Here is a 12191-nt window from a genome sequence, read left to right as displayed (position 1 = left end):
ATTACGTAAGCAATTAGATTTACTAGGAATTTTTCTAATTTGTTAAGAAATTACAATAAGTGCAATCTTAACAAAGCTTAATAATAATAAAAAGATAATAATAACTAAGTTATTATAATCTTTACACCTTTTATAAGTATATTATTACTAATTATATTTATAATAAATATTAGAAAGAGAGTTTTATTAAATTTATAGTTATATATAGTAAGTATATAGTGTTTAGAAAATATACTTATATTAAGATTACTATAAAGAGTTACTAACTACGCTTTATTACTCTACTCTATATTAGTAGTTTACTATAATAAATAGTAATAGTAAAAAGCTCTTAGTAGAAATAGAAGAAACTAAAGTATAGAGTACTAATTAAAACTAAGTAGAAATCTTTTAATTAGCTATTAAGATAAATAGAAAATTATAATAAAATATTCTTAAGCTATAGTACTATACATGAATATATTATAATTAGAATTAAAGTTATAGTAAAATATTAGAAATTATAGATTAAAGAAAGTAATATAAGACTATATAAATAAATAATACTTTTCTTTAGTCTATATCTTTTCTTAATTATTTTATTTACGTTAAAGCTTTTTTAAATCTACTATATTAACTATTAAAAACTACTTTTAGTAGACTATCTATTCTATATATATAATTTAAGCTTTAGTTTTGTAAATACTATACTATTATAATTTATAAATATAATTAAATCTACTACTTTAGTAAGCTTTACTAGCTATTAGTTTTATATATTTAAGCTTTTAGTTTTTTTAAAATTTAGAAATAAAACACTTATAAAATATAGCTATAAAAGTAAAGTTTAAAGAGTGTATTTTTTAGAAAAGTAAGAGATAACTATATATAATTAGTTAGAATTAAAAAATATTATATAGCTTTAAAAATAAGAAATATAGATATTTTTGTTTAAATTATATTTCTTTATTATATTAAAATAATTATAAAAAAATATTTATTTAGATTAGTAAGTTAAATAAAAAGTAAAGTAGGTTAAAGCTAGTAGTTTTATAAAAGTTTTACTTTACTAAAGTTATAGTAGAGAATAATTTACTTAGCTAAAAAGAGATAGTACTTTACTAGCTATTAAAATAGTATATATAGTATAGTATTAAGCTATATTAAGAGATATATAATAATAGATAGAATAAATAGTTAGTATAATAAAAAGTTCTATAATATAACTACTAAAATAGCTTTAGCTATAAGTAAATTTATAGAAAGTATAGATTAGTAGTAATTATATAAGTATTATATAAATATAATAAATTAAGTTAGAATTTATACTTATAATAGACCTACTAGATTTTCTTTTAGTATTATTAAATTATTTAAAGCTAGTACTAGCATAAATTAATAGTCTAAATATTTATTAGTACTAAATAGTAAATGTAAAGTAGTTAGTATATTATTATAATACTTATTTTAATTATTATAAAAATAGTATAAGTATAAGTTATAAAAGTTTTAAATCTAGAATTATAAAAAAAATATTAGGTTTATTATTAAGTCTAATATAGTAGCGTATTATTATGTAATAATTTAACTTAGAAAAGAGTATACTTAGAGCTTTATCTCTTAAATTTAGAAAAGCTACTTATACTTTTATTCTATTTATACTAGTATTAGATCTCTATAAGTAAAGTAACTAAACTATATATTATAAGTTTATAATTATTATTATAAGAAATACCTATAAGTAGTTTTAGAATAGAGTTAAAATAACTTTAATTACTTTAACTATTAGTATATAGTTTAAAGTCTTCTTTTTCTATCTTAAAAACTAAAATAACCTAAGTTACTAAAGTAAGCTTTATATTTTTATTCTAATAATATTAAGATAATACTATATACTACTTTACTAAGTAGTCTATATAGAAGTCTTAGTACTAATAGTAATATACACTAAATATATAAAAGTTTTAAAATCTTTTAGTAGTTCTAGAATAACTTTAAAAGCTAGATATCTTTTAATATCTTATTACTAAATAAAGTCTATAAAACTAGATTCAAGACACTAACTTTGCTAAGTAATATTATACTAATTAAAGTAGCTAGATCTTATATAAAATTATATTTTTAGTATTTTAATCTAGATTTAATAATTTAGTTAGAGTCTTAATTTAAGCTAACGTTAGATATATTATTTACTTTTTAGTTCTAAGCTATCTATAGCCTAATCTTATATACAAAGTTATAGGTATATATAGCGTAGATAATTAATAAATTACTTTAGGTAAAAAGAGCAACACTAGTAATATAATAACTATTCTATTACTCTTTTTAAAGTAAGTATAGTTTATAAAAAAATATTTATGTATTACTAGTAAGTTACTTAAAAGCTTAGCTATAATAAAAAACTATAAAAAGTCTTAGTTTATATATTAGAAGTCTTTATAGTAGTAGTATAATAATCTTAATAGTATTAATAGTAGTATTAGTCTTAGTAGTTTTAGAATATAATATAATATTAGTAAGATAAGCTTTAAAAGCTCTAATAATAGCTTTTATAATAGCTTTAATAATAGTCTATATAATAATTATAAAAATAGCCTAACTAAGAGCTTTTTTTTTAGTAGTAGTCTTAGAGTAGTCTATAAAAGCTTTAATAAGTAATATAATATAGTATAAAGATATAATTAATAGAAGTAATATAACTAGTAATAAAATTAGCTTTAGACTTACTTATACTAGAAGAACTTATAAAAAAGTAAAAATATAGTTAAGAAATTATCTATAGTATAGCTTTAGTATTAAATTTAAGCTACTATTTATATCTTTAATAAGTTTTAGATTTTTAATTTACTATAAGCTATAAAATAAAAATTAAGATAGAGATAGAGATAAAACTAAAAAGAGAAAATAAAGACTATATATAAAAGTATAATTTTATATACTAAATATTTTAGTATTTATTATTAGTTTATAATTTATAGTTTTATTAGTTATAAGCTATTAAGAATATATAATTATATTAGAATTTTCTCTACTATAAGTAAATATTAGTATTTATAAAATAGTTATTTTACTACTTTAAATTTTAAAAGCTTTAACTACGCTAAAAGTAGTAGTACTAAGAATTTAAGCTTTAGTTTACTTAACGCTTATACCTCTAAATATAAAATTTTAACTTTTTTAGAAATATATCTTTTTATATACTAGTAATAAACCTTACTCTTTTTAAATAAGCTTACTATAGAATTATTAGTTTACTAATAAACTTTTTAGTTCTTTAATTTTTAATTACTTTACCTTTTTTAGCTAGGTTCTAGACTTAACATCTTTACTTTGTAATAGAATAACAGTAGTACAAGGTATAGAAGAAGACTAAGAGAGGCTATTTAAACACCGCTATGTACGCTCTGCATGTGTTTGTACGTCTCGCCTCCGCTGCTAAGCGTCTTCATGCAGAACCAGCAGATGTGTACCTGGCACGAGGTGCACGTCATGTGATTGCAACCATCCGCCTTCTCGATCGGCACCCCGCACTTTGGGCAGTCTCGTACATCATGGTCCGTCTTCCATTTCGTGAGCTTCTCGTCTTCCTCTATGACAGCTCTCATCAGACGTTTGTTGGTCTCACAAGTGTGCCCGTCATGGGGTCCTTGGTGGCAGCTAGTGCAGATGGAGGTGAGGCAGCCGTCGCAGTCAAACATTCGAGGGTTTTCAGCGTCCGAGATTCTGTAGAAACGATCGCAATCAGGTGTGGAGCAGTAGTGGAATTCCGTTGGTCGACTACGAAGGTATGACGTCAGGGAATTCTGGAGAAGATCATCGTATCCAGTTCCAGAAAGAACTTTCTTGACGTCGGAAAGACCCAATGGAGAGCCACAAGCTGCGTCCTCTCCGAGACATCTGAGCGGAAATGAGTCGGCAAACGTGCATTGCGAAACGAGGCAGGGGTTGCAATAGACGTGGCCGCACGACGTCTTGATAGGGTCTTCCGGTGGGGTGAAGCAGACCGGGCAGAGTAGCTCGGATTTGTCCTCGCTATTGGAGATCCCGGTTTTGTGTGTTCCCAATGAAGACGATGCACACGATGCGATAATCTCCCGTACCCGGACCGCATCTTCCGTGGAGCCTTCGACGATGATTCGCTTTGGGGTGTTGATGATGTCTAGCTTTACTCTGTTCTTCCCGAAAGCGGCGACGACTTTTCGATATCCACCTTTGAGGGCAAACTCCAAAGCCTCGGGATCAAGAATAACGGCGTGAGAATGCTCCCTCAATTCTGCACACTTAGCCACTAGAGCGCTTTCGACTCGTTCGATACCCTCGTGATCTCCGTATAGTCGAAGAACCGATCGACGTAAATCCTGGTGTATGAAAACCCCATGTGACGCTCCCAGATCGTTCAGAAAGTCCTTTGTTGAAGGCCTGAAGTAGAACGGGTCTGTGAACGGGCCATGTCCGTCGGTGGCGATCTGACCGGTAAGGAGCTTCTCCACGGCCGACTTGGCCTTGGCAACTGGCTCTCTGGACTGCCCGAAGATGCGGACTTGGGTGTATTGTTTGCCCAGAGTGTTGTAGCTCTTGATCTTAACGTAATCTGTTCGCCATGTTTGGTCGACTAGAGGGTCAAGCTGTGATCGAATGGCTGCTAGGATTCGAGAGGAGACCGACAATTTGATGGAAACCAGAGGATTGACCTGCATCTTATCATTGGAGCTGAGATCGAGACAAGTTTCGTGCATCTTCTTGACCGCATTTCGTGCTGCCTCTGCTTCGCTAAACTTGGCGATGATCTTCGTTCTACTTCCTCCCTTCTGGGGATAAGGAGTACACTCTTCGATGAGAGTACCGTGCGATTGAAGTTGCGTGATAGCTCTTTCTTCTAGCTGTTTCGCAGTGAGACTGTGAGATTGAGGTCCCCAAGTCACCTTAGTGGGCGGTGGATATGGAAGAAAGCGTCGAAGTCCCGCTTCGTTCGTATGCAGGTCTAGATTGCCTACTTGCAAGGACCGAGCTGATTGATACGTGACATCGAGCTTCCGGCCCTGGAACTCATTTGAGTCCGGGCGCCCGATGCGTTCGAGCGCCCGCTTCGCTTTCCAGTCCGCATCATATTCGAGATAAGCCACCTTGGAAGGATTGAACCATGAACATGTCACGCTGGTGAGCTGAAGTCGATTCATTCCGGATACTGTCTCTCCTGCAATTTGCATTTTCGACACGCGAACTTCCATACCCCGAAGACGAATCGGAGCATCCTCAAGACATTGAAGAAGCTTGTTGGCGAAGTCTGGATCACGAACTTTGATCAGACCTGTCTTATGGAGCTTCTCAGGGATGTGTTTGAGGCGAACACAATCGTGCGTCACCTGGGAAAAGCCTCTGCCGATCAAGAAGTCGACTAGCTCTTGTACAGATGTTTGTGGAGATAGGTCAGATGTGACCACGGCGGAGAAGTCCGACATCAAAGAGATCTTAGAAACAGATGCACCGTTAGCGAACTCCACGGTGGCCCCTCCGATTGTCCTTGGTATTTGGGTTTCATTACGCTCTTTAAAGGCAGGATTGGCGCGCGCCGAAGCGGGTGTAGTGAGGCCGACGTCCTTGATGGGCGTGTGATCCGACAGCGTCTTCGGGATGACTAGATTCTCTCGAATCTCATGACTGAAGGGGCATTGCTCTCCTATATTACAGATGCCCTTCTGGAAGTACCTACACGGTATACTCGGCCTAGTGTCCCTTGATGCAGAACGCAAGGCTGTAGATGTGACTGAAGTCGGATCCGAATGCTCGAAAGTACAGAGGTGTCCTTTAGTACATGTGCCTTGGAGATAGAATTTGCAAGGTATCTTCGCTCTTGGAACGGAGCCGCCCGACTGCGAGTGGGCAACAAGTTCCGCTTTGCGTTCGGAGGAGGGAAAGGTGGGGACCGTATCGGGATGTTGGAAGCGACACGTCGACCCGTTGACGCAACGTCCAGCGACGAAGAAGTGGCATATTTTGTTCGCCATCGTTGAGAAGAGGTGATAAGGCGGGGTTCAAGTTCGGGATCCAGCGTCGTTTTGCTCAAAGTTCGAATGGGCTGCTGTGTAACGTCAAGAAGGCCAATCGCATATTGCGGCGCCGGGCCAACTTCGTCATGTGACGTAGTATCACGTGTTTTAGGCAGCAGCGATACGCGCCTAGTAAAATTGCTATATGCAGCAGAACGAGTGCGACGCATCGCTCGCTTGGTTATCGCCCGCATCGGTGTCACCCGCGAAGCACCTTTCCACCCACTTACATTGTTCCATCTCGTTATCAAGCGATACTATTAGCGTAGGTGATACGTTCATCGGTGGGTTATCAAACGAAGATCTGCTTCGCGGCCATAAGCCTGCCCTCCACTCCGACATGGCTATTGGAGTCAGTTCTCTGGTAGCGAGGTTTTGGGGAAAATAATTCCCAGTGAGCCTGACCAAGGCGCAGATGTTGCAGAGCTCAACCCTGTTGGCTCGACGTTGTTCAGTCGTGGTCGCAGCGGATCACGTCGAGAACGCACGGTTTCTACTTGACACTCAGCGTTAGCGGGTTCTATTCGCAGCAGAAGGGGACACAAGCTTACACACCGCCGTGTCCGGCTCCGGGCATCGAGGCGTGTTCAAATTGTCGTCTCGCACGCGAGCCAGATGGATGAAAGGGAATCTTTGACGAAAGCCAGAGATGAATCAGGCTACACGCCCTTTCACAAAGCAGTGCTAGTTTGGAGAAGCCAAAATCCCCTGACGATCCTTCAAAAGAGGGGGCCAAAATTGAAGTGGTAAACGGGGAGAGTGAGACCCCACTGCAGACCGCCGTTCGCAATCGGAACGCTGACATGGTCTTACATCTTATTCGAAGTGGCGCCAAGCCTCAAGTCAAGTCGAAGGATGGACTGGATATATTAGAGCTGGCTGAGGTCTCCTTTCTGAAGAAGTTCGTCAATCACAGAAAAGCGGAAAAGAATAAGCTGTGTATGCGTTAGCTTGCGAAGGAGACGACAACTATTCCCAAAGGTCTAGCAAAACGATTGAGGAGGTCGACATGGCCAAGATCGATCTGATCAAGACACTGCTTCAGTCTTGTTTATCAGGACGACTCTTCAGTCATGCGCAAAATGAGCAGCGCGTCTAGAGATCCTTGGATGGCGTAACTTTAGTGAAAATGCTTCTCTGTCATGTTGCTTGGGTATGCGATCAATGACGCAGACTGTTACACCTACTCTCAATTTTAGTCCCCTTCCTACAGTCACTTTCAAACAACGCGAGTATAGTTTGATCAAGAGAGTGTGAATGAATAGCGTCAAATTCTAGGGTATCGTGTCTCATCTAAACTAAGTGTTGTACAAGTGCGCAGTCTAATGCCTCCATCGAATCATTACGTTCATTTCCTGTTCTCAGCTACGCTCGCGTCGTCACCGACCACAACGATCGCTGGCGCAGCACCAGCCTCAGCCTCGCTCTCTTCGCTCTTCTTCTTCCTGAAAGTGAACAAGGTCTTGACCTTGCTCATACCCGTGCAGCACCATCGGTACACGACGACGACAGGCTTGCCGACAACACGCGCGATGGCGGCGAACCACTCATCGGGGAAGTACCTGATGAGCACTGCCCATGGGATGCAGACAAAACCGACGACGATGCTGATGGCCCATTGTGTGCCGTCGATACCTCCGGGCTTGATCTGGAATGCGCGTCCACCGACAAAGACGATGAGAACTTGGAGGCCAATGATCATGACGACAATGCCGATGAAGAACCAATTCCTGAATACACCCTCAAGCACGTTGAGCTTGTTGTCCAGACGCCTGTTGTTGAAGATGTTGAAGATTTGCATCCAGACGAAAGCGTTGAAGATGACGGTGTCGAGCTCGAGTTGCTTGTTGGGGTCGGAAAGGTCGTAGCCGAGGATGTCGCCGCCAGCGAAGTATAGGACGAAGATGACAGTGATCTTGTAGATGTTCTGGCCCATGATTTGCTTCCACATCGTTGTTGTGATGAGAGGGCCTTTGCCCTGTGGTGGGCGGTCGAGGATCTTCTCGGTAGGTGGGTCGGTAGCGAGTGCGAGAGCGGCGAATGTGTCCATGATAAGGTTGACCCAAAGAAGCTGTACGGCTCTGAGGGCTGGCTTCATCTCGTCATCGTAGACCGCGGTCACGAATGCGAGAACCACGGCGGTGATGTTGACAGTAATTTGGAACTACGCATGTTAGCTGGCTGGAATGAACTGGAAGATGGTGTATGGCTTACCTGGAGGAACTTCTGGACGGCGTCGTTAACAGCCCTACCCCACATCAACGCGGTGATGATGGAGGCAAAGTTGTCGTCCATGAGAATGATCGAAGAAGCTTCCTTGGCAACCTCGGTGCCAGAGACCATGGAGAAGCCAACGTTTGCTGCTTTCAGTGCTGGAGCATCGTTGGTACCGTCACCGGTCACAGCGACAATCTCGCCAAGGGTCTTGAGACGCTGAACGAGGATGCGCTTGTCTTCAGGCGATGAGCGGGCCAGCACCTGTAGTCGCGGCAGTACCTCATCGAGCTGCTCTTCGGTAAGGCGGCGGAAGTCTGGTCCCTCCATTACCAGCCCGCCCTCGGTGTAGATCAGGCACTCAGTCGCGATCGCTCGCGCAGTTTGCATGTTGTCACCGGTAACCATCCTGACCGTGACACCAGCCTTCTGTGCCTTGCGAACTGCCTCAGGCACACCAGGGCGAACGGGGTCCTGAATACCAACCAGGCCGAAGAATGTAAGATCGCGCAGCAGGGAGGCGAAGTCGACACTGCTACCCTCAGTGAGCGTGGCGTTGACCGGTGGCCATTGCTCGAAGTCGCGGTACACTAGTCCAATAGTCCTGAGAGATCGGTTCGCGTATGCGTTGATCGCCTCGGTCAGTACCTGGCGGCGCTCTTGCGACAGCGGCTCTGTCTCGAGTGACTCGAAGTGCGCAAATGCAGAAGAAAAGCTGAGGAGGATCTCAGATGCACCCTTGACGACGAGGCGGTAGTGTCCGTTCGGGAGCTTTACAACGGCACCCATGCACTTCTTGGCCGAGTCGAAGGGGAACATATGTACCACCTGCTCGCTGTCGCGGGTCTCTGACAGCGAGACAAGTCCGAGGTGTTCCTTGGCGAGCTCAAGTAGCGCAGTCTCAGTCTTGGATCCGACGAAGACAGACTTGCCGTCCTCTTGGCCTTCGAAAGCTGTAGAGTTGATTGCGATGGACTGGATGAGAAGCTGCTTTGCAGCAGCCGAGACCTTAGATGCCCATGCCGAAATGGTTTGGTCCTTCTCCGAGGCGGCGTCCGCGTGAACGAAGCTGGTGGTGCCGAAAGTGCCGGCAACGACCGTCATTCGGTTGGTTGTCTGTGAGGCATTAGTATCTGGTCATGTCCATTCAGGAAATAGTACTTACCAAAGTACCGGTCTTGTCTGAGCAAATGGCTGTAGCATTGCCCATAGTCTCACACGCGCGCAAGATCCTGACAAGGTTGTTCTCCTTCAGCATCTTAGTTGTCGCGAAAGCCAATGCCAACGTGACCGCCAGTGGAAGACCTTCTGGGACTGCTACCACGATAATGGTTACAGCAACGATAAGGATATCCATAAACGCTGAACCCTTCTGAGATGCAGATCGGGTATCACCAGATAGTCCACCAACAAAACGGAAGAGAAGGACAAAGAAGAGGAGACCAGCAGCCGCAGTTCCGAGGTAAGCGATAGCCATGGCAAGCTTAGCGAGCTTCGCCTGTAGTGGTGTCTCCTCGATCTCGACGCGGACAGACATCATGATACGGCCAAAACTGCTGTTCTCTCCGACAGATGTCGCCATGAAAGTACCGACGCCCTCGAGAACCTTTGCACCGGAGATGACGAAGGGGTCAAGGCCCTTGGTGGACTGACCAGACTCAAGTGCCTTCATGACAGCGGCACCTGGTGTCTTGCGCATGGCATCTGATTCTCCCGTAGCAGAAGACTCGTCGCACTTGACGTCGGAGCCATCCACAAAGATTCCGTCGACTGGAATGACATCGCCAGGCTCCAGGTGTATGATGTCGCCGGCTAGGACGTCGTAGATACTGATCATAGCGGTCTTTCCCGATCGTGTGACTTTGATGTCGCGTTGTTCCTTCTTCGCATTGAGCTTTGCAAATGCCGCTTCTTTCTGCCAGTCATTCACGGCGGTGACGAGTACAACGATGACGATAGCTACAACGATTGCGCAACCCTCGACCCAGTCGACAGGTGTGGGAGATCCCGGTGGATGTTCCGCACCAAACGTTTCGTAGAGTCCAAGTGCTAGCGAGATGGCCGCTGCAACAGTGAGAACAATAAGGACAGTGTCATTGTACGCGTTCCAGACCAGTCTCCATAGAGGGGTGACCTTCTTCGGTGGTAGTACGTTCCGTCCGTGTATGCGTATGCGATCCTCGAAGGGCTTTCCGTCACTTGGCGGCCGACTTGATTCTTTCTCCTTTGTAGGTGTTTGTGGATTCGTTGCTTCGTCGAAGGAAATGTGTCTCGCAACTGTCGATTCGTCGGCACTCAGACCAGAGTGGGTGTCAGATTGAAGTCCGGCTGCGATACCGTGGATGCCTCCCAATGCTTGATATACAGGAAGCGATTTGGGGTTCAACAGTTTGCTGAGCTGTGATGGTGTGAAAGCAAAAGGGTTGTTCGTGTCGGCTTTAGCTTCAGCGCGCAACTCATTTTGCAACGCAGTGTCGTAGTCTGCTACTACCGTCGATGCACCACTTGTGGACGCATTGCTTGGTGATATTGGTGTCCGGAAGGGGTCTGATGTTTGTGATGTGACCGTGTCTGCCTGACTCAGTGCACGCTGTCGCGTGTTGATTTGGAGTGTCGGAGGGGCAAGTTTGCCGGACTCCATATTTGAAGTATGAAAGTGATAATGCAAATAGAATGCTGGAAAGATGCAGTTGATGATCGTACTTCAAAGAAATAGAAACTATGTGATAACAGTATAAGAGCTGGATTGTAACAAGGCGGAGGACGGAAGCCTCTCAAGCTGCCATATACTCTTTCAAGGTTGAAGCGGGCTGTGTAAGTGTGGGCCACCTCCAAGACTGCCAGGCGCTTGGTGCGCGATATTGGTCTACCTGATGTGATACGTACTCCGCCAGAGCCTCGCTTGGCACCTAGTAGTCCCCTGAGGAACGATGATTCCGCGGCGTTTTTTTGCCTTCGCGGCCCAGGTGACATCTACACATCGAACACTTGGTAGAATGACCGAGAACTCAGCCTTCTTCCTACGTCGCATCGATGGTTGAGCTGTAGACTTGTCGCCAAGGAGGCGAGATTTGATGCTTTTGGCCACTAACGGCGTTCATAGCGAGATGAGCGGCTGTCAAGAAGTCCGGTGGTCTTGGAAGGGGGCAGTGCAAACCCCATCCGAGCGCAATGAAGCGCGGAGGCCCTCAGCGTCCGCTTCCATCGCATCGCTATGGACGACTGCACAAAGACTGTTGAAACAGAAACAAGGTGAGAAGAAGGAACAAGCGATAGTCTGAAGTCACGATTGAGTGTCGCTTCGATGTCCAACGTGCAGATCAGAGCGAGGCTAGCAGGGCTTAACCTGCGCCACGGTAGCGCCACTGAGGCTTTGCTCGTCGCTTAGCCACCTTTGGTTTAGCTTAGTCGACTCTCAGCTGCTCCAGCCTACCTATATAACATCTCTGCCTGGGGCTGTCATCAAGAGTTCAGGTATTCAGCCTTCTCGTGTTGCTTGGAGGTAACAAGGACGTAGATGCATCGAACCGTCAATAGTCTTTTCAAAACCTCGCCACCGATGGGCACCTTGAACAAGAACCCCGATAGCATGATCGATTAGGCCGGTAGAACTCTGCATCGCACATCGCCGTCTGAATCTCTTGAACGTGCTTTGGAAGGTCTCATCTGTGGGCATATGCCCGATGAAACTTCCATGTCTCCGTCGAGACATGCTTTACCGCCTGAGGCTAAGTTCACATGGCGTCCAATCATATTTAACCAACTGCGCTCATCTGATTCTGCCTTGTCTTGGAAAGCGCCTGTTCGGTCTTATGTCGTGCGCATCTCGTCACACACTCCGCTCAGTAATCTCAGCGGGGCAAGAATGACAGCGACGATGAGAAGTGTGTTCTGGGCGTGCGCATCAGGGTGACCGTCATCGAAGCTAGAAGAGCATTATGGCTGAACCTG

At 42.9% G+C, this 12191-nt stretch overlaps 2 protein-coding genes across 2 annotated transcripts; both read right to left on the bottom strand.

Moving 5' to 3' along the window:
- Positions 1–3362: 3362 nt before the first annotated feature.
- J4E83_010594 (uncharacterized protein) lies at positions 3363–5438 on the bottom strand (the record flags this gene model as incomplete). Its single annotated transcript, XM_049337475.1, has 1 exon — positions 3363–5438. The coding sequence occupies one exon, from the start codon at positions 5436–5438 to the stop codon at positions 3363–3365; it is 2076 nt and encodes a 691-aa protein (XP_049183459.1).
- Positions 5439–7374: 1936 nt separating this feature from the next.
- J4E83_010593 (uncharacterized protein) lies at positions 7375–10881 on the bottom strand (the record flags this gene model as incomplete). The annotated part of the gene is made up of 3 exons (XM_049337474.1): positions 7375–8190; positions 8241–9356; positions 9406–10881. 3 exons carry the CDS (start codon positions 10879–10881, stop codon positions 7375–7377), a joined length of 3408 nt encoding a protein of 1135 aa, XP_049183458.1.
- Positions 10882–12191: the final 1310 nt, after the last annotated feature.

Source organism: Alternaria metachromatica (genome assembly GCF_023757995.1).
Source record: "Alternaria metachromatica strain BMP 0045 chromosome Unknown scaffold_47, whole genome shotgun sequence".
NCBI lineage: Eukaryota > Fungi > Ascomycota > Dothideomycetes > Pleosporales > Pleosporaceae > Alternaria > Alternaria metachromatica.
The sequence above is the reverse complement of the archived record's forward strand: the minus strand, read 5'-3'. Positions and strand labels throughout refer to the sequence as shown.